This window comes from Primulina huaijiensis, chromosome 2, assembly GCF_012295235.1.
Source record: "Primulina huaijiensis isolate GDHJ02 chromosome 2, ASM1229523v2, whole genome shotgun sequence".
In the NCBI taxonomy this organism is placed as follows: Eukaryota; Viridiplantae; Streptophyta; class Magnoliopsida; order Lamiales; family Gesneriaceae; genus Primulina; species Primulina huaijiensis.
In genome coordinates, this window is record NC_133307.1 from 32,397,860 (window position 1) to 32,422,331 (window position 24,472).

Consider the following 24,472-nt stretch of genomic DNA (forward strand, 5'->3'; position numbering starts at 1 on the left):
ACTAGCTTCTTGCTCAATATGTGAATTGAATAGTATAAAATACTCATTAAATACGTACAGTTTCTAGATTCTCAAAACTTAATTGTTTATTTGGTTTTCCGGCGTACGTCAGATTACGCCGGGCAACAATCGGTGTGAAAAGGAATATTTGACGTACATAACCTTAGCTAGCTAGCTTCTTGAAATGTCCGTCCACTCCTTGCATTTTCATGAGTTTTTGCGTAAAATCGAAGTAGCTTAATTTACATATTTCAGCATAAAGAAATATATATTTTTGTATGTATTTAATTTAGTTGTGGATTTTATCGTCAAAAGTGATTAGTCATGCATGTAAATTTATCAACTTCATTTAATTATTCTATTGAATTGTTAGACGACTATAGTTTTGCCTTCTTCACTCTTCGTTGCTTCCGAGTCTTGGTTTCTACAATTGGGTGACGACTTTCGCCGGCCGCCATTAACAAACGGTATCTATGAGACACGTTCCCATGTATCTATCTGTACACACACACATATATATCCATCCACCTCTTCAAATTTGACAATATGTCTCCACCTAGGGATGACAATAGGGCGGGTCATACCCGTCTCGATCTCTGTTTTTTTGGGTTCGAGGTCGAAATCGTAGAGGTCAACTTCTCATTTTCATTTCAAAAATATTAATGAGACAAAACGATGATGGATTCGGAAATTTTCTCAAACCAAAATTTATTATTATCTATTATTATTAGTGATAATATTAATATAAATTGATATTGATAATAATAATAATAATAATATTTTAAAAAATAATAATAATATTTTATTAATACTAATAATATTATTATTTTAGTATTGAGATTACTTTCAGAGCGGGTTCATAAATGGTCCACCTCGAACTACTTCAAGAATTTTTTAAAATCCCCGAACATAAACCCAAATTAACCCGAAAAATTCGGAAATCTCCGTCCTCATTTCGAATTTTTTCTGCGAAGCTCCAAACACGTAGTATGTACGTCACTCAAGAACCCTCAACTGTAGGATATCTCGTACGTACGCTGGGTCACTTGTTTCTTTTTGGTGACATCTTTTACTTTTTAATTCCATACATAAAAAATTATTATTATTATTAAATTTTTTTTTTTTAAGGATACATAAAAAAATTATTAAATTTTGTTATTCAAGTATATTTATTACCTCTGTTGGTCCTTGCTAGCCCATTGTAACAATTGTTTGAAAAAATTAAAAAGGCCTGTCACCTAATTTTTCCATAAAGTAGAAGCCAATAATAGCACACTTTTAATTAAAACATATATATTTTTGATACCTAACTTTAACTAATTTTAATTTTTTCCCTTTGGTTTTTTTTTATGCTGTGACGCAAGTTAGATCCCCATAAACAAGAGAATTTTATAAAGTGTGATTAGGTTAAGTGAAGTATATATATATATATATATATATAATATTTTGTAGCATCTAGCATAGGATTGACATTGTAGGTGAACATCATTTATTGGTTTTAAATCTGCTGCCATTAAATGAATTTATAAAATTTAAATAATACAAAAAAAGTTATTTGTGTATGTGTACAATTGCTTTAAGAATATTATTTGATTAACATAAAATAGAAAAACTGTATTTTTAGTCATTTATATTTCTTTTTTTTTTTCCGAGTCAAAATTTAGTCTTAGATATATATGTAGTTGCAATTACGTCACACTGATTCCGAAAGTGCAGGTGACAGAAGGCGAGTTAGGGTCAAAACCGTTACTAACTGCACCATTGTCACTGGAGGGGGAGGAATCAAACTCCAGTTACAGAGCTCCGAACATTCTCCAACGCATTCTAAGCCTTTTGAACACTGTACGGCCAGGATCCGATCTCACCCGCCTTCAGGCAAGTAATTCAAATCTAACTACACAGGTTTTAATTTTCATGTATAAATATTACAAGAGTTGCAAATAATAAAATACATAGAAAGTAATATTAATCAACACAAAATCCAGCTTCCACCCATATTCAACATTCCAAAGTCACAGCTACAATGCTACGGTGAATCAGTATACTGCATTAGCTCTGACATGTTAAGCAAGTGCAACAATGAGAAAAGCCCCCTCAACCGGTTCATATCCGTCGTCGCTTGGAGCATATCCACCCTACGCCCCTTGGCATTCGGCGTGGCTCCCTACAATCCCATTCTCGGAGAAACTCACCATGTCTCTAGGGGCTCGTTGAACGTGTTTCTCGAACAGGTACTTGCCAGACAAATTAATGACTTGAGCATGTGCAACTTCTGAACAGTGAAAATTTCAAATTAAAATTCCAATAGGTATCTCATCATCCACCGGTGGCTGCGCTTCATGCAACGGATGAAACAGAAAACATCGAACTGCTATGGTGTCATTCTCCTGTTGCCAAGTTTAACGGTATAAATTTCACGTCGTGAGAAGCGAATTTTCTATCAAGAATTACACGTTGCCGTTTTATTCCTTAATCAGAAGTACCTAGACTTTTCCCTTGTTGAATTAATGATCATGTTTGTTAAAACTTCGAGTATCAGGCAGTCGTATTGAAACCGAAGTGCATGGGAAGCGAGTCTTGAAGCTCGTAGATAAGAATGAAACTTACACGATGAACTCTCCCAAACTCGTGATAAAGTTTTTACCTCTGCCTGGCGTGGACTGGTTGGGAAATGTTAAAATCCAATGCCAAGAAAATGGCTTTGAAGCTGAATTATGTTACCGAGGCGTCACGTTTCTGCCTCGAGCATCCATGCATAGGTCGATCAGAGGGAAGATCTTCAGTTCATCGTCCTTGGAGACTATTTATGAAATCAGTGGCCATTGGGATAGGTAAAATGAAATTTAGACAGAAATTTTATTTTCTTGATGACCAGATGTAATATTGCACACTTATTCTTCTTTGGTTTGTTCTTTGTTTAATACACGCAGCATTGTTAGCATTAAGGACGTTTCGAACGGAAAAGCCACGATTATATACAATGCAAGTGAGGCAATTTCCAGGCTGCAGACTCCCGCTGTCAAAGATGCAAATGTATGAAAATTTCACATGAAACTTAATTAAATATTTTTTCGAGCACTATGTTATCACATCGTTTTCCTCATTTGCCTTAACCTGACGCTATCTAGGCCGTTTCGCCAAGTGAATCGACTGCGGTGTGGGCAGAAGTGGGCCGAAATATCATTCAAAAGAACTGGGAGAAAGCGACGGAAGCAAAGACAGACATCGAAGAGAGGCAACGAGAGCTTGCCAAAGAAAGACAATCCGCACACGAAGATTGGGTCCCCAAGCATTTCACGGTATCTTACAGTAAAGAAAACGGGTGGGATTGTTTACCAAAACACAAATTTGTTACCCCAGCGCCTATTATTTGTACTCCCTAATCACACATTTCTGTCCAAGGAAGACTGTACTTTAACATTAACCCGATCTTTTCATGCAATTTATCGATATTATTGGCTATTCCAAGAACCCCCGCTTATATACATCCAAGTACAAATCCAATGTTACGCACTAAAATAATCCACAAGCCTGAGTTCTTTATATAGAATGTTATTTTGAGTGATATATTGAGAAATAAAATAAACATGTGATGAGTAGTGACGAATTTGATAAAAACGTGGGACAGTTTTTACTTCCTAAGTTCCGATTAATTATTAAAACATTGCAACTACGAAACGCTTCCATTTATTACAAGTTAATTTTACTATCATCCTTTTCGCATCCATAGTTCTTTAGTGCAGTTTCATTAGGAGAGAGCCCGCAGATAAATTTCTTCAACGCCGCTTGATCATCCCTGAACTTGGGCAAATTTTTGAGTGCTTTTATGTATTCAGGCGGGAATTTTCCGGTGACCCTGAAAGTGATGGCGATGGAGCGCAAGAGATCCCTGCAAATCATGCGCTTCATCATAAACTCAGGCCCCCTGGAAGGATTGAAGAGTGACTCCATGCAGTTGTCGACGGAGCCTGGATTGTCAGGCGCGGCCGCTCTGATGGAGAAAAGGGTCGCGACATAACACATGAGGATGATCATGGCCATGGATTTTGGTAGTCCGTTGTGGGATGCTGCTGCCATGGATATCTAGCCTATCTTGATGGGATTTACAGTTTAATTACTTGTGTTTGGTAGTATTTATTGTGAAGAAAGTTACGAGGATGTAAGAGGGTTTGTTAAGGATTTTATAACTGAAAAATTGAACTTAATGCATGCACATTTAATTCATTGGGATCACGTTTTTTAAATAACGGTCAAACAAAGAAGAAATAATCCGACTCATATAAATTGAAGTTTCAGGTGTTCTAAAAGGGAGGTCAGTTTACTCGCAGCAACCAGGATGAAGTTTCAGGTGTTTTAAAATACTCCTTTACCAAAAAAGAAAAAGAAAACCACAATTCAATCAGCCTTTTTATAAGGGGGGGCCAGCACGGGTACATTTGTCGCGTCGTAATCAAACTTTCTACAAAGTTACCCATCGCGCGGATGCTGTATGCCTCCAGATTTTAGAGTTGCCCGATGCAGGGTTATGCATGAAATCATCCCCCCACAGACACAATGCTGGCCATTTATCAGCGTCAGCTTCGTTTCGAGTCCCGTCCCGTATTCACTCTATCATTAGCCAGAAAAGAATTCATTTTTGCTTCACATCAGACGCTACATAAGAGTTCAGCCTCTTCACTCGACCAATTCAAATAGATGTATATTTGGGAAAAAGTTTCAGTAATTTTTCCAGGGTTTCGGGTAAAAATTTCCTCGCGAACAAAAAACAGGGTCGTTGTCTTCCATTCCACATGCAAGGTCGAATCTGAATCTCTCTCTGCGGTGCAGGCTAACAAAATTTCATCTGTATGCTTAATCAATACAACTTTAACTTACCGTGTAAAAGAAAGGTACTCACCTTTGTGTCACTAGTAACATGAACGCTGTCAACAATCGACTGGAAAAATAGTTGGGAAGTGTCAGTTCATATTCATTAGCTAACTTTAATTAGATACGAGTAAACAATTCTGCTGTAAAAAAATCTGATTTTGAAAGTCCCATAGAACATCCAAGTAATACCCAGGCAAGAAAAATTATCAATGTTAGAAATTTCTCTCCATTTTTCAGTGATTCTGCTCTTTCAAAATTGAAAAACACGTGCAAAATCAATGATACACACATTAGGACCATCGGGACGGCCATTCAAAAGTTTATAATATTGGAAGAAAAATGAAGCTATAAACACAACGGATGAAAATTAAAAAGAGCACCATACAGTTAGATTTCTTATCAGCTCGTATGTGACATCCTTAGCTAGGTATGATTTCGGATGCCACTTCATTTCTGACCAATCAACATGTGTTACGGACCAATTTGCGATTCCAGATGGATCAACCATCTGAAAGAAAACAATCAAATTTATTAAAAGGGGGAGTGCTGTAGGCATCTTAATCTTAGATAAGTGGAAGGTCTATCAGTTCTCACGTGCAAAAAAGTAGACAAATAGTGTTCATCAGAATAGCAGTTGCGACCATCCATTCCTGGCTGTTGAATAAACGAGAAAAATATGGCAGTAGAGGTTTAGTGAAATGAGACGTATGCTAAATTTTGACAGAATTTTTCAAAATACAGAACAGTTTGCTCTAAACAAGATCCAGGTGATGACCAGGGATTGAACTAATATAATCAAATTGAGCTCAAGAGTTTCTACAGCAATTGAAAATTTTCACCCAACAAAGGCTTAGGCAACCTGCATTTATCCTTAGGGTAGCACTAGAAAACAACAAGATATCTACAAACAAATATTACAAATATATCTCCTTTGCAACAACAACGAGAGTGCAGCAATGCAAAGATACATTAAATCCAAAAATATTAGGGGATGAGAAAACAACAGATGGAAACCCATAAGGACTTTTCATTTTTGGGAACCATAGAATCTGCCAGTTAGTGTAAACACCTTCCTCAACTAATCAATAAATGTCATGTCTGACGTCTGAATAAAATCGTTAATAATAAAAGATCAGAGTATAAACCAACAAAGTTAAAAATAAAAAACTTTGAACTATGGTGAAACAAAGGAAAATTGAAATTTAAATTAAATAGAATCACCCTGCAATAATCCCTGAATTTTGTATAGTAAAGACTGTCAGCCATGATTATAAGAGCATGCTTCCGCTTCATTGTGAACCACTGCATTGTGTAGCACCGAAAGCATATTACTAAAATAATTTTTTTTAAAATAAAATAAAATCGAGCAGGCTGTAATTAGATTAATCTTAATACAAACATACAAACTGTTTAAATAACAAAAAACCACCTGTGCACCCTTTCGAAAGTATTTCTTCTTAACTTCGGGCAACATTTGTTCCGAATACCGACCACTTCCATGTGGACCAGGATCCTCAAAGCTGCAGAAAACAGGATTAATACCAGAAATTAAAATATATTTACAAAAGGCAATTACTTTGAATAATATGCTTATTATGTTTATAATTTTGTGAAGCTTATACTCGGTAATCTATCAATCCATACAAAGCTCAACTGTTGACTATTTCCTGAAATAAACCTACACAATCAGTAACTACTCTCTGCATCAGAGAAGCTTTCCACAAAAGGGAGAGAATAAAGCACAGGAGACTTACCAATCCACGAAGCTAGTATTTGTGTACATGAGATAGTTGTACACGTAATAAAAATCACGAAGTGGTATGCAGCTGCAGTCCGGGAAATTATTTAGTTAGTACTTTGACTACTTGTATAGTTATATTATATGAGTTACCAAAGTAAAGGAAAAATTAAGAACTTAAAAGGGAATTATAATGACACGACCTGTCGGAAAGTAGAACGAATTGTTGGTTGTCTGGATCTTTAAGAGCATTTGCTAAAAGCCTCCTTTCTGCATCAACCATTGAAATTTTGCCCCACATTACCTGCAGTAATATAAAAATGCATAGATTAATCATGGTCTGTTACAATAAAAATTTTCATTGGAGCAACCAAAGAGTTTTGCAAACCTTATCGCTGCGAATTTCGCGGTTGATAAAATAACGACTAAAATGCACAGGTTTATCCTTGGATGCGTGCACATATACAGAGAATCTACCTTCATGGCCCTGACAAATGAAGCAAAATTTAAGGGGGAAAACATATATCTTTCATATACCAAAAATTATACCATTCAAATGCATGCAGAAAGTCACAAATGATTTTAATAAAATAAATATGAAAATATTATTTCATTTTCACCAACACTTTTACCCAAATGGTTGCTTATGTACCATCTATTTTCATTAGGAATGTTGTGCTTTAATTTCCAGGATGAAGTGCAACCTTAGGACTACCATGGGGCTTCCTCAACATTTTAAAAGACTTTGACCAGTGCCATGACATATAATAATCTATCTCCCGTTCATCTTTCAGACTTAACCTATTAAAGTGACTCTCTTTGGTGTCCGACCAATCTTATTTTTTCTCCCAATAAGTTTGATACAAGTAGTTGGTGTCAGACACATGGTTTTGAAATTCATCTTTCAACATTAATAAAATTGTATTACCTGGAAAAATTTGTCCCACAACTTCTCAAAAGGTAAAGCGCCTGGTGTCAAAAACATGAAGGCAATTTTGGGATTAGCTGGCATATTAGAGGCCAGATTCAGAATATTTCTAATGACAACTTGAGAAGCAATTTCATCATCGGTGAGTTCTCTAGTAGGCGCAGGTGGAAGCCAACTTTGTAGTGCCTCGCAACTCTGAGATGAGAATATAAAACATGCTGAAGAACTCTGGGATGGATACACATAAGCGCAAACTAAGAACAAGCTGACTAAAGAAATCAAAATGATTATCCATGTTGGCTTCTTTAAGTGACCACGCTGGCGAGGTGCATACAATATCTGTAGGTCTTTCATTACTCCCAAATGACACGCAGCTGACTTCCTCCAGCAAGGCTGCAGCACAACTTGGTTCTTACAATTGATTTGATCTCTTCTCAATTATTTGCCTCAAAGTCCAAAATGCACCTCTGTATCAGGAATCTCTCTCTAATGCAAAACCCAAATTAAAGGATCTACCATGTTTCTAGCCTACAAAGCAGACAGGTGTGCGTTGACTCTTTCCAGATGTAAAGTTTAGAATGCACCTTGGATTCCTAAACTTTCTCCCTAATATAAACCCCAAACGACAGGATCTAGCTTGTATTTGAGCCTGCAGAGCAACCGGCTGCAAGAAGATCAAATAGTTCACTTAATAGACATATTTGAAAAACACCTAAAACTGAGAATTGGTTACAAAAATAATAACAAAAATACGATATGATACTGGACAAGAGAAATGAAGTACGAGAAGCAGGTTAAGTCAGCTATAGCATTAAAAATGAACATATGTTCAAATATGTATTTACTCAATTGCAAACTCACATCGCCTCGAAAATTCACTCAAGAAAACGAGAGCCCGATTTTCATATTAACAATGTAGCAATAACTGAAACTTGCTAATTTATAGATGAAACCAAGGCTGGCATCTCAAATCGAGAAAATATTAGAGCAAAATAAAGGGAGAAATCCGACAGTGTTTTTGTTTTACATGAATCCTCGAGTTTTGAATCCACTACAAAGAATTTAGCTTTAAGAACACAACGAAAAGGGGTCGCCAGGAAGAAAAAAAAGAATCACATTGTAGCGATATAATAATACAAAAAACAGAAAGTAAGGGAAAAAAAATGTGGTTGGCCTACTCAAATTTTACAAACCGCACGCCGTTGAACCAACAAGACCACAACCGAATAAGGGTTCAATAGTTCGGAGGGAAAAACTACAAGACCGATTCTCATGAAGCAGGCCAACATCTTCAATCCTCTTCACAATTTCAATCCATTCACCAAACATAAAATCCTATCGTTAAAATACAGCACACCCACACAAATAAAAAGAAAACAACAATGAATCCAATGCGGGAGAACACATAAATGCACGCATTTCTTCGGAAATGTATTACCTAAGTGACCGAACAGACAGTACGACGTCGAGAGAGGAATCAACGATTAGAATCTTAGAAAAGAAGCTACGTATATATACAACAATTATAGCCATAACATGCGTGTCTGAGATCTAGGGCGCATCCAATGATAACAGAGCGTGTATGGCGTCGAACAACATTTCCTCGTTCGAAAATCTCCAAAAATAAGAAATAATAAAAACATTTATGACGGAGTTAGAATTTACATACTCACACATGTTATTCAATAATTTATAAGGATGTGCCACTCCCAACACTTTCGTACCAAGCGACTTACGTCATAAATATTATTAATAATGATTATGATGATGTCATATATCTAGGCTATTTTATAATTTTAAATTTAAATGATAATGCAAAACTATTACTTAAATTTTTTAAGAAGTTGAAATTTGTAATCTTGAATTATTACAAAGAGAAATTCATTGGTTAAAAACACTTTTAAAAAAATATATTGTTTGGTTAAAAAATCGTTTTAAAAATGTTTTTTTAGAAGTTTAAATTTACGACTTCTTGGTTTCGACTTCTGATTTTTTTTAAAAAAAATAAAACAAAATTACTTTTTGACATTTATTCAAACGTCAAAATCCCTTCTGTTTTTTTATTTATTAATAAAAACATTTAAAAATATTGAATTTATTTAAGTGTTTTTTTTAAGTTACGACTTTTGTATACAAACTTACTCATTGTTTGTGATTATTTAATTCATCTTCAAATTATATTCAAATTCTAATGTAGTATAACACAAAATTTCCTGAATTTTTCTATGAATGGTAATTTGTCTTAATTCTGCAATGTGCTATGCCTATACGTACAGAATTTATACCAACATGTCAATTGCTTCTTAGGTTAGAACTCTTCTTTTAGGTAATGATTTAATAATAATTTCTATTAAAGTTTTTCCGAGTCTTCTCCCGGACAACTACCAAAATAGATTTTTCTTTTTTTGGGACTGAAAACATTAAAAGATGGGTTTAAATGCAGCGAATACTTTTTTTTTTCCTTTTGACTATTTCATTTATTGGAAACTATGAAAAATAATAAAAAAATATTACGTTTAGATTGTCAAAAATGTATATATTTTTTAAAAGAGTTGAATGTAAAAACAAAACAAAAAAGTTGAACAAGTTAAAATAAAATACAACACCCTTGTTATATTTATGCCCTCTGCCTATGTCTTGGTATTTAAGTTTGGCAAAAACTTGTGTGAGACGGTCTCACGGGTCGTATTTTGTGAGACAAATATCTTATTATGAATATCGATAGAGTTGACCCGTGTCACAAATAAAAATTTGTGAGACGATCTCACAAGATACTTATTCTTTAAGTTTTGGGCTTAAGCCCTATAATTTTAAATATCATTAAATCTGTTTAATAAAAATTTATTATCCCATATAAATGGAAAAAAAGTAGTTTTCTTAATAACTAAAATGTAATTTTTAAGTAATATTTTTTGAACTTTTTTAAAATTATTTTTGTTCAAAAAATATTAATAATTAACTGATTTTTATTTGATTTTATAAAAAATATTGTCAGTTCGATGGCTGAATGTTTACTCTTAATCTTTATATAATAAAAATATGTTTTAATCTTCACAAAACCATCACTTTTTAAAAATCGTCACCTCGTTAGTCATTTTATGCTAATGATAATAGAATTAAACCGAATTTTTAGATTTTTTTCGAAACATTAAAATTTAATTTAAAATTTTATATTCAAATTAAATTTTATGTATTAAAAAAATATTACATGTATAAGGCCTAATTAATTGTTGTAAAAAAAATATCTGATTATATTTAAAATTATATAATATAAGCCCAAAATCTTGTTTTAGCTAAATCTTAAGTTTGAATAAACCAGCATTGTTACTGTTTATTTATTAATTATTTCATAAATATGAAAGTGGTAGATTTTTTAGTTCTTTTATACATAAAATAAATAATGTTTTTCAAATGACATTTATCTCTTAGGTACTATATACTTTTGCCTAATGAATTTGGAATTTATTTAAATTCAATTTTTATTCAAAGAAGCTAAGTAGATAAGAAAATGCATTTGGATTTGAAAATCATGATTAATTCAAATAATACCTCAATCCTAACACAACATGCCATTTAATTCTAATCATAATTTGTTTCATTCCTTTTTTTTTTCAAGGAAAAATATTTATGAAATTCTTACACTCGAAAAATTGTGAATAAAACTCGAACTTGCATATGCATGTAGAAATATAACCTAAATAATTAAATATTACGATAATTGTTCTGATAATTTGTAAACTTTTATTTTTTTAAAGATATCAAAATACTTGTTTTTGCTCATTACACCGACTCAACTATCCTATACGGATCACACAAAATTTAATATATACGTACACATCGCGTGTCAAAAGTTATATACCAAGTGAATGACCCTTACAAAATACTTAATTTTAGTGTGGATGTTGTATTTATTTGTTATACCTAAAATATTCTTATATTTTTAAACTTCCTACGTGAAAGGAGTAACATTAATAATTATTTAAGATCCGATTATTATTATTATTTACTTTTCATTTTATATACAGAATCAAATTTATTTTATTTATAAAATAGAAATAGATTCAATATAAAAATGAAATATCCCCAAAAATAGAAAAAACGCGGGGTGAATCTTGGCACGCCAATTACCATGCGAGACGATGGCAATATCGATATACGAGCGTTGAGTGAAGGGTAATTTCGTCAAAAAGGTTATTTAATGGGCCTCTCGATGGACCCATATTATCTTTTTCTTCTTCATGGCATCTTTTATGTTTTCTCTTTGCACATTTTTAATTACTCCATCTAATTCGGTATTTAAACAAATCAAATAAGTGGTTCAACCAGATTATCAGTCGGTTGTATCGGTAAAGATTCATTGGATCCGGTTGTTTCATATATATATATATATATATATGAGATTTGATATGCTGCACACCTACCGTGCACACCTATGTGAGCATAGATGAGGTGTCACTAACCCATTGGATACACATTATATTGTTAATTTTAAATTATTAATATGTGTATTTAAATATATATTGTTCACGTTTAAATTTTTTTATTATAATTTTTATTTTACAACAAATTTTAAGAGATACTTAAACCAGAAACTCGCACCACAATTCATATACTTTATAGCTATTACCAAACCATCAATATTACCTCTAAAAACAAAACCCCATCAATATCATATGAATTTTATATGATGTAAAATAATATGTATTTATAGTATATTTTTCTCTCACATACACTATATATATATAATTTAGATATATTGCACGTTCATTCTGCTCATTTATAGGAGTATCACTTAGGTGTCACTAATCTATTAGATCATTGCATGTGATGAAACATATCAAAATTACATATTCGATTAATAAATGACAACTTAGCCGTGCTTACATAAATATGAAAGAGGGGTATATATCATATCAAAATTATACACTATATCGCATTTCTGCCTCGACTGATCGGTCCACTACCAACCAAAAGACTGGAGGGGAATGGTCGTTCACAACCGACCCGTCCACCAACGAGTCATCTCCACCTATTGACCCGAATGAGTGGCATATTCGAAATTTTTCTGCAACAGCGAGGGCAATGAAGTAGGCGTAAGATTATGCTACCCCTTTATTATCTTTGATTTTCCAACGTGAAACCTTTATTTTGCTTTATTTTCATCTTTTTTTCATTTCACTTTAAAATAAAATATATATTTTTGACCGTTGCTTTTTCCCCCACATCGTCTCTCTCTCTCTCACAAGACAACTGTGATCAAGCTGCAACAAACAATCTTTGCATTCAGGTAGGAATAAACTTTCATTCCATTCACATTTTCGAAGAAACCCAGTTTTTTTTCCCAATTTGTTTTAGTTGTTACAAGTGTTTTAATCTGTCAGAATAAACAGGGAAGTTATGAAATCTGGTTTCTTGGAAGAGGTTCTGTTTTTTTTTTTTTTGGTCATAAACTTTTGTATGATGTGAATTCTGTTCATTTTGCCTTTTCTGGGCTTGTTTACATGAGCTGAGCCGTGAAGATTTATTGGGTTTTTGCTATTTCGGGGAAAGCTGGTGTGTAGTTTAAGTATTTATAGTATTTCGGATGCATACTGAATTGAGTGGAGCCCTTTATTCTTCAAGCAGAATTTTTTGTTTCCCCATTTCACTAAGTTTTCAGATTTTGCTTTGTTTTTAGATTTTTGAAATCTATGATTCATGATTGTTTTGTTTATATTTTGTTCTTTCTATCAATATTTGTTTTCAAGAACCAACACGAACGTTTGTTTCTCGAGATTTACCCTTTTCTGTGTGCGAACCAATTGGTGATTTATCATGTTTCAGACTAGGGACTGGACTCTCTTCAAGAGTTGCTTTAGACAATTCATTTTTTGCTGTTCTAGCTTTTTTTAAAAGATTTAACTTGGGAATTTATAATTAAATTATTTTTCCATTTTATTTTAAATTCAACTTTCACTCTAATGGTCTGACAGTTGCCTTTTTTGCTTTCCTCTTTCCATCCTATCAAGGTAGCTAAATACAAATTGATGTTTCCATTTTTATTACTCTAGTCTAAGGGGGTCTAGAAAAAGTGATTTCAGAGGTTGCAAAACTCCCACTAGTTTCTCCCTTCTTGTTAGGGGAGGAGCCGGAAAATGTTGAAATTTTTGCTCAACATTTCTGAGATTTTCCTTAATAAATTACTTTCTCTGCCCTTTCTCGGCAGTAGAATATCTTGGGATTTTTACTAATGTGAGCGCAAGAATGTTTACTTTTTCTGTTTCGGAATACCTGTATGTTATATCCGAAAGCTGATGTTTTTATTTTAGTAAGTTAAAGGTGAAGATGAATCCCGCTGTTTATGAGTCCTCTCTTGACTTGGGATCAAATTAAGGAATTTTCTTGTTCTAATGTTCAGTGGCTTTATGCGCTAACGAATAGTAATATTTTTCTCTTTCGTAGACACGAGACTTCTTTATGAATCTAGTGGGAACAACAAGCAAGCCTCCTTGAATGTTAATTTCATTTCGATTGAAGCCTGAAAAATTCATAGAAGCCCTACACAGAATCGAGAGCGAAAAAATTGAAGAAATATGGGATGTTCTATATCGAAGTTGGACGATGAAGAGGCTGTCCAGCTCTGTAAAGATCGGAAGAAGTTCATCAAACAAGCAGTTGAGCAAAGATTGAAATTTGCTTTGGGCCACATTGCGTATATACAGTCCATGAAAAGAGTTTCTGTTGCTCTTCGCGAATATATTGAGGTAGACGAGCCTCGTGAGTTTCTGCTAGACTCATTCACAACACCACCTTATAGCGCTCCTGTAAAGAAGAAGAGCCCTGGTTTCATCTCGACAACGCCATTTAAACCTGAATCAAACATGTCTTACAGAATCAACTACTACCGGCCTAGTGGAAATCCTTCTATTTCTGTCGAGGAGAGGCTCCCTCAGAATTCAGAAACTTTCAGAGTTGAAGCTTACTCCGCTGTTCTTCCTAGGTTTGGAATGGACAGCATTTTTCAAATGCAATCCTCTCCCATGAATTCTTCAATCTTCCATTACTCGCCTAACAATCAGCCTAACTATCCTCCATCACCTCAAACGGCCCAATGGGATTTCTTCTGGAACCCCTTTTCTTCGTTAGATTACTATGGCTATCCCGCGAGAAGTAGCCTTGAACAGACATTTCTTGATGATGAAAATGATGGGTTACGGCAAGTTAGGGAAGAGGAAGGTATTCCTGAATTAGAAGAGGAAACCGAACAAGAGGAGATTGATGATAAAGTATATACAAAAAAAGAGTGGGGTGAGGTTGGTATGGGTTTTGACAGAGAGGAAGTGGTAATAGAAGATGTTGACAGTAGTGAGGATAGTGATGATGATAGTGAAGCAGATGATCCTGAAGTAAAGAAGAATATGCGAGAATCACAATCCCCGGAACATCAAAGCCTGGAAGTAGAAAATACTCAAAATGTTGACCGTGTTAGTATCAAAGAAACCACTGTTGTTGATGGTGGTGGATCAAAACAAGAAATGCCTGGATTTACTGTTTATGTGAACAAAAGACCAACAAGCATGGCAGAAGTTATTAAGGATCTTGAAGATCAGTTCACGGCAGCTTGTAATGCAGCTAAGGAGATGTATTCCATTTTGGAGGCCAGCCAGGCTCGATACTCCTCATCAACAAATGATCTCACAGGTCTAGTCTTTGACTGAATTCTGAATTTTAAAGGAACTCTTTCTAAATTGAAGTTTAGCTCTTCCCAAAATCCATTTAATCACCCTGCCTACCTCACCTCCCCATCCCAACCAGCCCTTTGGCTTTTGAAATTCCATTAAGTATAAATGTTAATGCATATCAAAGCACCTTTAGTTTTCTTGTTCCACGAGCTCTTCAATCATTAACGTCAAGCCTATATGATTCAACAATCCTTGAACATTTTATTTATATGATCTCTCATTTGTTTTGCTGCAGCATTGAAAATGTTGAATCCGGTAGTTTTATTTAGGTCTGCTTCATCTCGTTCATCGTCATCAAGATTTTTAGCCACTACTTCAAGTAACAATGAAGCTTCTGAAAGTATTAGGAACCATTCTGAGGAATCTTGCATGTTATATGGGAGTCACCAATCCACCCTCGATAGATTATATGCTTGGGAAAAGAAACTTTACCAAGAAGTTAGAGTATGTTCCCTAATCTGGTGATCCTACTTCCTCTGCTATGGATTCCATGAATGATCAAATATCTCACTAAATATTGAATTATTTGATATCAAGTCATTTAGCTATTCTGTTTGAATCTAACCAGGCTGGTGAACGTGTTCGACTAGCATATGAAAAGAAGTGTGAACAGCTCAGGAATCAAGATGTGAGGGGAGAAGACCCTTCTTTTGTAGATAAAACACGAGCTGGTATTAAAGATTTGCACACTCAAATAAAAGTTTCAATACACTCAGTTGAAGCTATCGCAAAGAGGATTGAAACTTTAAGGGATGAAGAGCTGGAGCCTCAGATATTAGAATTATTGCGAGGGTAAGTTTGAAAAAGAAAAAATCCCTTTTCTTATACCCCATAAACAACGGTCGAGTTTCTATTTAATTAAGCGTTTAAACGAAGTGTTTCATTGAGTATAGTTTCACCAGCACGTCAGGAGGATATACCATAAAAGTTGAAAGGTTTCTCTCCTATTAGTAGTTTAAAATTTTTATCTGTAGTCACTCATGGTTCTTTAATCGAAAATTTTACTACCCTTCTAACGATAAAGTCATTATCTTTGATTTGACTGCTTATATATCAGACTAATTCTAACAGGTTAACAAGGATGTGGGAGATGATGGCCGAATGCCATCAGCTGCAGAAACGTACACTAGATGAAGCCAAGATTTTACTAGCTGGAACGCCTTCAAAGCTTTCGAGAACAAAAAAATACACAATAATGTCACCCTCCGAACCACACAAGCTAGCCTGTTCAGCAGCTAACCTCGAGACTGAGCTCAGAAACTGGAGATCCTGCTTCGACTCATGGATTGTTTCTCAACGATCATATGTCCGCGCGCTCACATCCTGGCTCCTACGTTGCATTAGAGCAGATCCTGACTCATCAAAACCACCATTTCCCCCTCAAGAATCCTTACCATCTGCCCCACCAATATTCAGAACATGCATCCAGTGGTCAAAATTATTAGATGCGGTCCATGAAGTACCCGTGCTCGATGGACTTGACTTTTTTGCAGCAGGGGTTGGCTCCTTATATGCACAACAGATGAAGGAAAATTCGGGTCGAAACTCAGGTGGATCGAGAAGGTTTCGAGGGGAGTTTGTGGGGAACAAAATGGAGATGGTGGAGGCAGATCAGTTTGAAGATGAAGTTATGACGGCAGAAAAAATGGCCGAGGTTGCCATAAGAGTGGTGTGTGCTGGAATGTCGGTTTCTGTGAGTTCTTTAACAGAGTTTGCTGTCAGTTCAGCCGAGGGATATGCGGATTTGGTGAAGAAATGGGAAGATTCTACACAGATCATGAAGGAGGGTTCACGGGGGATCGCAAAATAGTCAGTTTTGGTAGGTAGTTTAGTTAGAAACCTATGTAAATTATATTTTTTCTTGCGTAAAAGTGGAGAAATAGATGACAGTGTATCTTAAACTTTATTCTGGTTCCTTGAGAGGAAAAATGTGAATATTTGGTTACATACCAGTCACATCCTCAATTTCAGTTCATTTATTATCAAATCCCTAATCAGCAAAACTGCAGCAATAAAAAACGGTAAATCCAATTCTTGATCCAGTGACCAGTGTTGATAGATGTCGTTTTTACGTATTTTATTTCATTAGTTTCGTGTGTGTTTGTATCGTGCATGCATGCATTTCATTTACATTTTATTCGTTTTAAAATTAACACATGCATATGTTCATGTCTGACTTGTATGTGATGAATTTGCAGGTAAAATGGTCGGAAAACTGAAATCGGAACAAAAATGTGCAAGCCACAAGAAATTAGCAGAAAGGCTGGCGCCCGAACGGTAGAATCTTACCGCTCGGGCGCGAAGATGGATTTCGGGCAGAAGACTAGGCGCTCGAACGGTAAGATCTTACCGCTCGAGTTACCGCCCGAGCGCGAGTGCCTCACCTCACCAACAAAATTACAGAAAAGTTGGCGCTCGTGCGGTAGAATCTTACCGTCCGAGCAAACTAAATTTAGAAAAAATTTTGAGGATGATTTCTTGCTTTCCGGGAGAAGATTCCAAGTGGGGCTGCAACAAATAACCTTAGGCACGTTTTTTCATGAATTATTTAACAGCCAAGGAGCTTGGGAGGAGAGAACAAAGCTTGGAGCAAGGCTTGGAGTGAAGATTTGAAGATTTCCGGGCACCGTTTTTCGCATTTTCGTCACGACTCGTATTTCTTTTTTAATTTCTTCATGTTTAAACATTGTTTGCTTATTTTAATCATGACTTCGAGTAGCTAATTTACATTATTTGTTGGGATTTAAGAGGATCCTATTCCGAAACCGAGTTTAGTTAATTCACATATCGACTTTTGATTTATTTTTGATTGTGCTATTATTTTCATTGCGTTGTTGAAGCGTAGTTAACTTTAATAACGATTTAATATTGCAATTGAGTTCGAGATAATAGTCCGTGATATGAACGAGTAGCATAATTCGTGAATTTACAATTTACATAGAAATATGAAGTCGGATACGTGTCGATAATCATAGTCCGGTAGGACGAAAGATAGGGGATTTCATAGAACGACATGCAATTAACCTTGATAAATAATTAAAGAGATTTAATTACTTCACTGAGTAGAATTAGTTTGACATAGCTCGAGAGAGCGTGTTCAATTTGATAGGAAATCTTGTTGGAAGCATAGATCAATGTCGAACGAATTAAGTAAATGACGAGAGGCAGGTGAACATAAGTTCTCAACAAATTCATTTCTCATTGAACTTTAATTAACCATTCTGGCTTATACATTCCATCATTTAATTCTTGAACTATTTCATTGAGTTTTTATTCAATCAAAGTAGTTTAATCAATCATTCAAATTTTCGTTGCTTAAGGTTTTAATAACTGAGAATAAAAATTGCGAAATACAGGCTCAAGTGGAACGATACTCGTACTCTTGTACACTATATTATTACTTGACATCGTGTACTTGCGATTATTTCGAGCTCGAACATTATTAATTTTGACCAATGATTTTACAGTGCAAGTTTTGCTCGATCAAGCAGGAGGAAAAATCCAGTTGCTAAAATTTGAAAAGCCACCATCTCTCGGTGGTTAAAAAACATAACAAATCCTTCAACCAAATTCTAAATATCTTTATTGCACGAATGCAGATTTTAAAAATTCGCATGCAATGGAAACGGGAACAAAATGAAAAGGACTCGTTAAACCTCACAAAATTGTAAATAGTGAATGTATTCCTAGTCAGAGTGCAACCCAACATCGTCGTCTTCAAGCTCTACTTCAGAATCATCATGTCCTCCAAAGATGGACAGGAAAACTAACACTGCTACGAGTTGAGTAGCCAGAAAATATTTAGCCCTTCTCCTGAACTTTTTCTCTTCCCCCGTCTTTTCCTTCTTAGGTTTGCTCTTTGGTTTTGAACCTTAAGTAGTAAAGAAGAAAATTTTACCTTAAGCAGAGATAAAAGCCAAACGCAGAAAATCAAATAGCATTGGCAGCCAAAGTAGAGAAAGTTCATTAAAAGAAATGCAATTCAAATTATCACTTCGATAATACACGTTTAATTGTTGCCACAGCACTAGTGATTATTTTACATGATCCTCATAGAGTCATAGATGTCTTCTTTCTGAACCATCAATGTAAAGCTACTGGCCGATTTTTTAAGGAATGATCTATAACTGTCGAAGGCTCGGGAGTCCATGAAGCATCTTAGAGCAGTGTAGTCACGTGAAACAATCAAGATCTAAATGCCGAAACTGCTCTTTTTTTAAGTACAAAATTCCATTAAATTGGGGTGGAACATATTGATCATCAAAGATTCTTTATCCACAATCATCATGATTGGGAGCAATTCGTCAAAGACTTGATCGTATGGTTGCTTTAGTAATTTTTAAAATTAATTTTTTCATGCAATCACAGATGATGTGATTCGAATCCAAAACCTAAGTCTTAAATCAAGTGTTCGACTCTTCAAAACATTTTGTGGACACTGTTTTAGTATAATTTCGAATGCCATAATACATATGATGCCGTACCAAGTCTTTATATTTTGACAGAGCTAATGCTTAATTGCATAATTTCAGGACCAATAGCAACATAGGTGAGAATGACTCACTCCAATATGAAGGCTTTTGCCTAGAAGAAGAAGAAGAAGAGGGATCTCCCTGGGGAATCGATGAAGAAGATGGACTGGCATCTAAATACCGCATCTTAAGATTCTCAGCATAATTTATGAGATTGGTGTGATCCAAGAGCTTGCTTCTTAGAACTGATGATTCCTACAGGTAGAGAACAATAAGATAAAAGATATTCTCTTTGAACACTTCAAGAGTTCATTTTGCATTAAATATTGAAGTCAATGTTTCAATATCAGTAACATAAAATGCATTAATAACACAAAAAAACAAACAATATGATTAAAAAATGGATGAACATATCAAGAACTTGTTGAAATAAAATAAAGGTAATTACTTTTCTAGTGACGAAATCATTGATATAGCATCTAAACCTGCTTTTGGCAACTTGATCTTTTCTGGGTCTTCATAACAATAAAAAACAAAATATCTCAAAATTTCCTGAACTGAGACAGCCAGCATGCTTCTAGAGGATTAAAAGACTGAATCTCTATAATCTTGACAAATGAAAAACCATTGAGTAAAATTAAACAGGTTAATTTAAAGTTTAAACAATTTTTTTTGTCAATACATTTGTATTCTCAAATCATATCAGAGGGGTTGGGATTTATTGTAGAAATTTCATTTTCTCTACGATTAATATTTTCTCTCGTGGTTCACTTTTCGAAGAGTTCAACAAAAAACTTGGGAAATAATTTAACTAGCCCAGGACCATATTTCGCAATTTCAGAGCCTTTATTTCTTAATTCAAACCATTCTTACCTATAATCTCTAACATCCACCCTGTTTGGAAATGGAGAAAGGGTGAATGGGTAAAATTTTCAAGGCAAAACTGAAAGAAAGCTTTTACTTAACAAGGAAAACTCTTGAAGATCATGACAAACTTCATGAATGAAGCTTGATGTCACAATGAGAAAGGGAAAAATGACAAGAAAGAAGCATAAATCTGGTGCCCAATCCAATACCTTAAAGACCCTAGATCCGAACATGTTTCCTTCTTTTATTCAACGGCCTACTATACTTATGCTCTCAGACAAAATTGATATGATACCAAACACCAAACATAGAGAAGCAACCCATGAGAGCATATCACGCCGATCAAACAACTCTTTAGTTAAATTAAGCCCAATAGCATAGTAGGAACCTGTCTGATTCAATCTCTTTTCCTTACACTTGAGGAAAGGGAGTTTCAAAATATCATGCTTAATCTTAAATATCTAAGTTTTTTGAAATAAAAGTAAGTTGGAACAGGTAACATGGCTATAAAGAGAAGTACATGACGGTCCTAAAATTCATGAAAATCACCACCCTGCATGCACAACTCGGCAACGAGGACAAGTCAAACAGAATAATAAATAAAATGAAATTACTAGTACTCACGGGTAATGCATAAACCGTAAAAAGAACATGTCCAAGGAAAAATGCATCCAAACTCGTTGGCCTGTATAAAAAATAATACTTTAGGCAGCATTCATAAATACAACAAAAAACTCTGATAACATCATTTCGTAAATGACCTGTTTTCAAAGAAAAGGGACTGTTCCCCCAATCTATATGATAAAGCACCATAAGCCAGGGTTGCTCTACTGTAGATCTGCCAGGAAAATAGCATGAACAGAAAAACTAGTTACCAGAATCAATCAGACAGATTCAGATATAAACTTTTGGCCAACCAATAAAATTATAAAAGGATTAATTAACACCATATAAATGTAACCAAAATACCATTTCTTCGCTTCTTTCAGCGTTATCGGATCTTATCCCGAGTAGTTGTTTGACAATGCGAACTTGCTTATAATACAAAACTTTTCCGATTGGCCATGGAAGATCAGAGTAATAAATCTTGCTTGCTGATTTACCGTCAGATCCCACCCAGAGCTCATACATGACTGCATCGGCAAGCCATGACTCAACCATTGCCCTCATTGACACCCACTCAGGTATCCCACGAACTTCAGAGTCCAAATCTGCGATGCCATCTTCCTTTAAGTTTTGGATTACTCCACCCTTCTCATTATTGTAAGCTACGTAATCACCAGATTCAATGAAAGGTATTTGACCTGGTAGAAACACAATGATTGGCCACCTAGTCAAATTCCAGAACAATTGAAAAATACTTGCTCTGGTATATCAGCAACACAAGTTAAAGAATACTATCATTTTTAGCGCAATGTGACAGAGAAAACAACATCACATGTGATGCCATGTATAGAAGAAATTTGAAACAGTCCTGCAGCAGGCTAGTTCATGAAGCGCTATTTAAACAGGTCTTAAGATTGGAGGATGGTGACGTTGGCCAATTTGTGATAAGTTGGCAACGTTTGCGCGTCTATACTCTGAAACCAGTGGTGGCCAGTTTTTGCTGTTCAGTTGTAGCAAAATGAAATGTGTGACTGTAGAGTTGGTTAAATGCAACATTTAATACCATTTCTACCGTCATTTACTTCCCCATCCTTATTCTGTCCTTTGGATATGCTATTCTCCCTTCATTTCTTCATCCTTCTTTCCTCGTTCGATTCTTTAGAGCAACAAAGAAAACACTAGCTCAAAAATAGTGCTTCTGATATCCAATTTCAAGAAATTAGTGATCTTGAAGGCTGATCGTGTCAATGATGAAAAATGTCTACAGTAATTACAAAGTTTATATCCTACCGACACCAACTACCGACAAATTGGCTTATAACCATCTTAAAAACTTTATGGCTTTATTAACTTGTGCCTCCTCGACGAGCCAGCTGCAAGACTGTATCGAAGAACAATAGACTATAAACTAGTTCTTGATGAAAATTTCCAGCTTATTAAAAAAAGGAGCAATCCAATAGTGTAGATAATCAAGCAGACATATTAAGGCACAAACTTTGCAACATGAGAAACTTGTTACCAGAATCAGGGTAAATGAGATTGAATTCCAAATTAAAGGGGATCTGTGCAAATCTAAGATAAATGTAAACCGGCAGACATGTCGGGCACGCGGTGGGCAACCCGAAACTGGGCTTCCTCGCCACCAGCGTCAGCTTCTCGCCATCTCCTCTGTCATCCTCCATTAAATTCAAAGTATGAGCGCAATTTCTAAGTCTGTTGGATTATATGGCATTGGATGGATTGTGGTAGAAGAAATTTATTTAGATTGAGGGTTTTAAATTTAAACCCTAGCGAGGTCCGCACGAGACAACCGAATAAAAAAATGAGAATGAGCGCTGCTACGTGTACATCTATATTTGTACAACACAAAAAATTCAATACAAAAATTTAATTTGTCAAAATTTTATTATATATTGAATACAAAATCTCGTGATATAACAGTAAAATCTCGTGATATAATGGTTGTAAATATCGTTGTAACGATATATTGGTCGTACCTTTAGTATTATTCCTACAAAATTTGGATAACAAAATTTTCATTTTATGGTTGGGAAGATTTTTTAAGTCGAATAGTTTGTTCAATCTTGACTTTTTATTCATTAAATTATCAAATTTCGATTTTTATAAATAAATTTTTATTTTCGACTATTTTGATCTAATCGATGACGAAACATTGAATTAATCAATAATTTCTAATATCACGCCAGTATTTTTCGATGTCTCGCTAATATTTTATGGTTTTATATCGATTTCACATCGACATAAACATGAAATAAAACTGAAAGTTAAATTACTCAAAATTATTATTTCAAAATCAAAATTTGAAAAATTAGCTATATCAAAACTCTAAAATAGACATTGGACCCAAAAAAAATATTTTTTCAAAAAAAAAAAAATTTTCCATGTGTGTTTAAAAAAAATATAAATTACAACTCAATATTATTGAATAAGTGAGGTAATTTAGGAGTTAATTATTATATCTTGATCTGATAAAGTTTTTGTATAAAAATTTAGCGACGTAGTGGGAATTTTAGGCAAAAACTTTATTCTCGAAATGTAATATTTTATAAAGTTTACTTTTTTATATCCTTATTCATATTTATAAACTATTTTCGTGACACGTGACTGATAAAGTTAAATTTTAAATATATATTTTTAGTTATCCCTATACATTTATAACATATATCAAGCAATAGTCAATTTAAATTTAACTTTTGTCTATTTCATCTGTGGTCGATAAATTAACAAAAATAATTTAAACTCTTTTAATTAATCACGATGAATTTATTTTTTGCATTTGTATCATTTGTTAAATTTCCTAATAAATCTCATTTGTTATAAAAAATTGTTGGTTTTGCTATACAATATTTGATCCCATAGATAATCCCTAAAAAAAAAAGTAGGTCTCTTGTGAGACGGTCTCACGAATCTTTATCTGTGAAACGAGTCAATTCTACCGATATTCACAATAAAAAGTAATATTTTTTCATGGATGACTCAAATAAGAGATATGTGTAATGCCTGAAGTAAATAGTACAAGTTGTGATTTAGTAATTTGAGATTACTAAATAATTAAGGATTTTTTTTAAAGAATGAAAGATGACATATTTTGGTCATATGAAGTCCAAATGATTTGAAATTTGGATATAACGTAGAAAACTCAAAGATATAGAAGTTTCATGTTTTGAGTTTTGACAAATTTGATCGTTTGACTAGTCCAAAAGGATATACCGGTGTTAAAATGTTAAATATTATATATTATATTATATTA

At 34.3% G+C, this 24,472-nt stretch overlaps 5 protein-coding genes across 10 annotated transcripts in view; 2 read left to right on the plus strand and 3 right to left on the minus strand.

The window, feature by feature from the left end:
* Positions 1-3,471, plus strand: part of LOC140971806 (oxysterol-binding protein-related protein 4C-like) — a 3,814-nt gene extending 343 nt beyond the window's left edge. The window contains exons 2-7 of the mRNA XM_073434307.1: positions 1,717-1,875; positions 1,986-2,231; positions 2,309-2,405; positions 2,540-2,831; positions 2,931-3,033; positions 3,129-3,471. Coding sequence (XP_073290408.1) covers positions 1,717-1,875; positions 1,986-2,231; positions 2,309-2,405; positions 2,540-2,831; positions 2,931-3,033; positions 3,129-3,383 — 1,152 coding nt within the window. The 3' untranslated portion in view covers positions 3,384-3,471. The remainder of the gene's footprint in view (positions 1-1,716; positions 1,876-1,985; positions 2,232-2,308; positions 2,406-2,539; positions 2,832-2,930; positions 3,034-3,128) is intronic.
* Positions 3,472-3,590: 119 nt separating this feature from the next.
* LOC140971808 (uncharacterized) lies at positions 3,591-4,139 on the minus strand. Its single transcript, XM_073434311.1, has one exon. The coding sequence runs from the start codon at positions 4,075-4,077 to the stop codon at positions 3,691-3,693; it is 387 nt and encodes a 128-aa protein (XP_073290412.1). The 5' UTR covers positions 4,078-4,139; the 3' UTR covers positions 3,591-3,690.
* Positions 4,140-4,420: 281 nt separating this feature from the next.
* On the minus strand, positions 4,421-9,183 carry LOC140971807 (glycosyltransferase BC10-like). 2 transcript variants are annotated; one of them, XM_073434308.1, is made up of 11 exons: positions 8,974-9,183; positions 7,536-8,199; positions 6,996-7,094; positions 6,811-6,911; positions 6,624-6,695; positions 6,299-6,389; positions 6,091-6,171; positions 5,464-5,523; positions 5,255-5,377; positions 4,898-4,936; positions 4,421-4,816 (listed from the first exon to the last, which is right to left on the minus strand). In XM_073434308.1, exons 2-11 carry the CDS (start codon positions 7,887-7,889, stop codon positions 4,688-4,690), a joined length of 1,149 nt encoding a protein of 382 aa, XP_073290409.1. In that variant the 5' UTR covers positions 7,890-8,199; positions 8,974-9,183; the 3' UTR covers positions 4,421-4,687. The 2 variants fall into 2 exon arrangements, with proteins under 2 accessions (XP_073290409.1, XP_073290410.1); XM_073434309.1 differs by lacking the exon at positions 8,974-9,183 and adding an exon at positions 8,714-8,967.
* A 3,520-nt stretch (positions 9,184-12,703) lies between these two features.
* Positions 12,704-17,138, plus strand: LOC140971809 (uncharacterized). 5 transcript variants are annotated; one of them, XM_073434313.1, is made up of 5 exons: positions 12,704-12,822; positions 13,977-15,215; positions 15,492-15,700; positions 15,825-16,048; positions 16,328-17,138. In XM_073434313.1, the coding sequence occupies exons 2-5, from the start codon at positions 14,108-14,110 to the stop codon at positions 17,064-17,066; spliced, it is 2,280 nt and encodes a 759-aa protein (XP_073290414.1). In that variant the 5' UTR covers positions 12,704-12,822; positions 13,977-14,107; the 3' UTR covers positions 17,067-17,138. The 5 variants fall into 5 exon arrangements, with proteins under 5 accessions (XP_073290414.1, XP_073290413.1, XP_073290415.1 ...); XM_073434312.1 differs by lacking the exon at positions 12,704-12,822 and adding an exon at positions 12,829-13,766; XM_073434314.1 differs by lacking the exon at positions 12,704-12,822 and adding an exon at positions 12,829-13,088.
* Positions 17,139-18,755: 1,617 nt separating this feature from the next.
* On the minus strand, positions 18,756-23,000 carry LOC140971811 (mitochondrial outer membrane import complex protein METAXIN). The gene is made up of 6 exons (XM_073434317.1): positions 22,721-23,000; positions 21,565-21,899; positions 21,357-21,433; positions 21,220-21,280; positions 19,821-19,983; positions 18,756-19,127 (listed from the first exon to the last, which is right to left on the minus strand). The coding sequence occupies exons 1-6, from the start codon at positions 22,881-22,883 to the stop codon at positions 18,943-18,945; spliced, it is 984 nt and encodes a 327-aa protein (XP_073290418.1). The 5' UTR covers positions 22,884-23,000; the 3' UTR covers positions 18,756-18,942.
* Between the last annotated feature and the right edge of the window lie 1,472 nt (positions 23,001-24,472).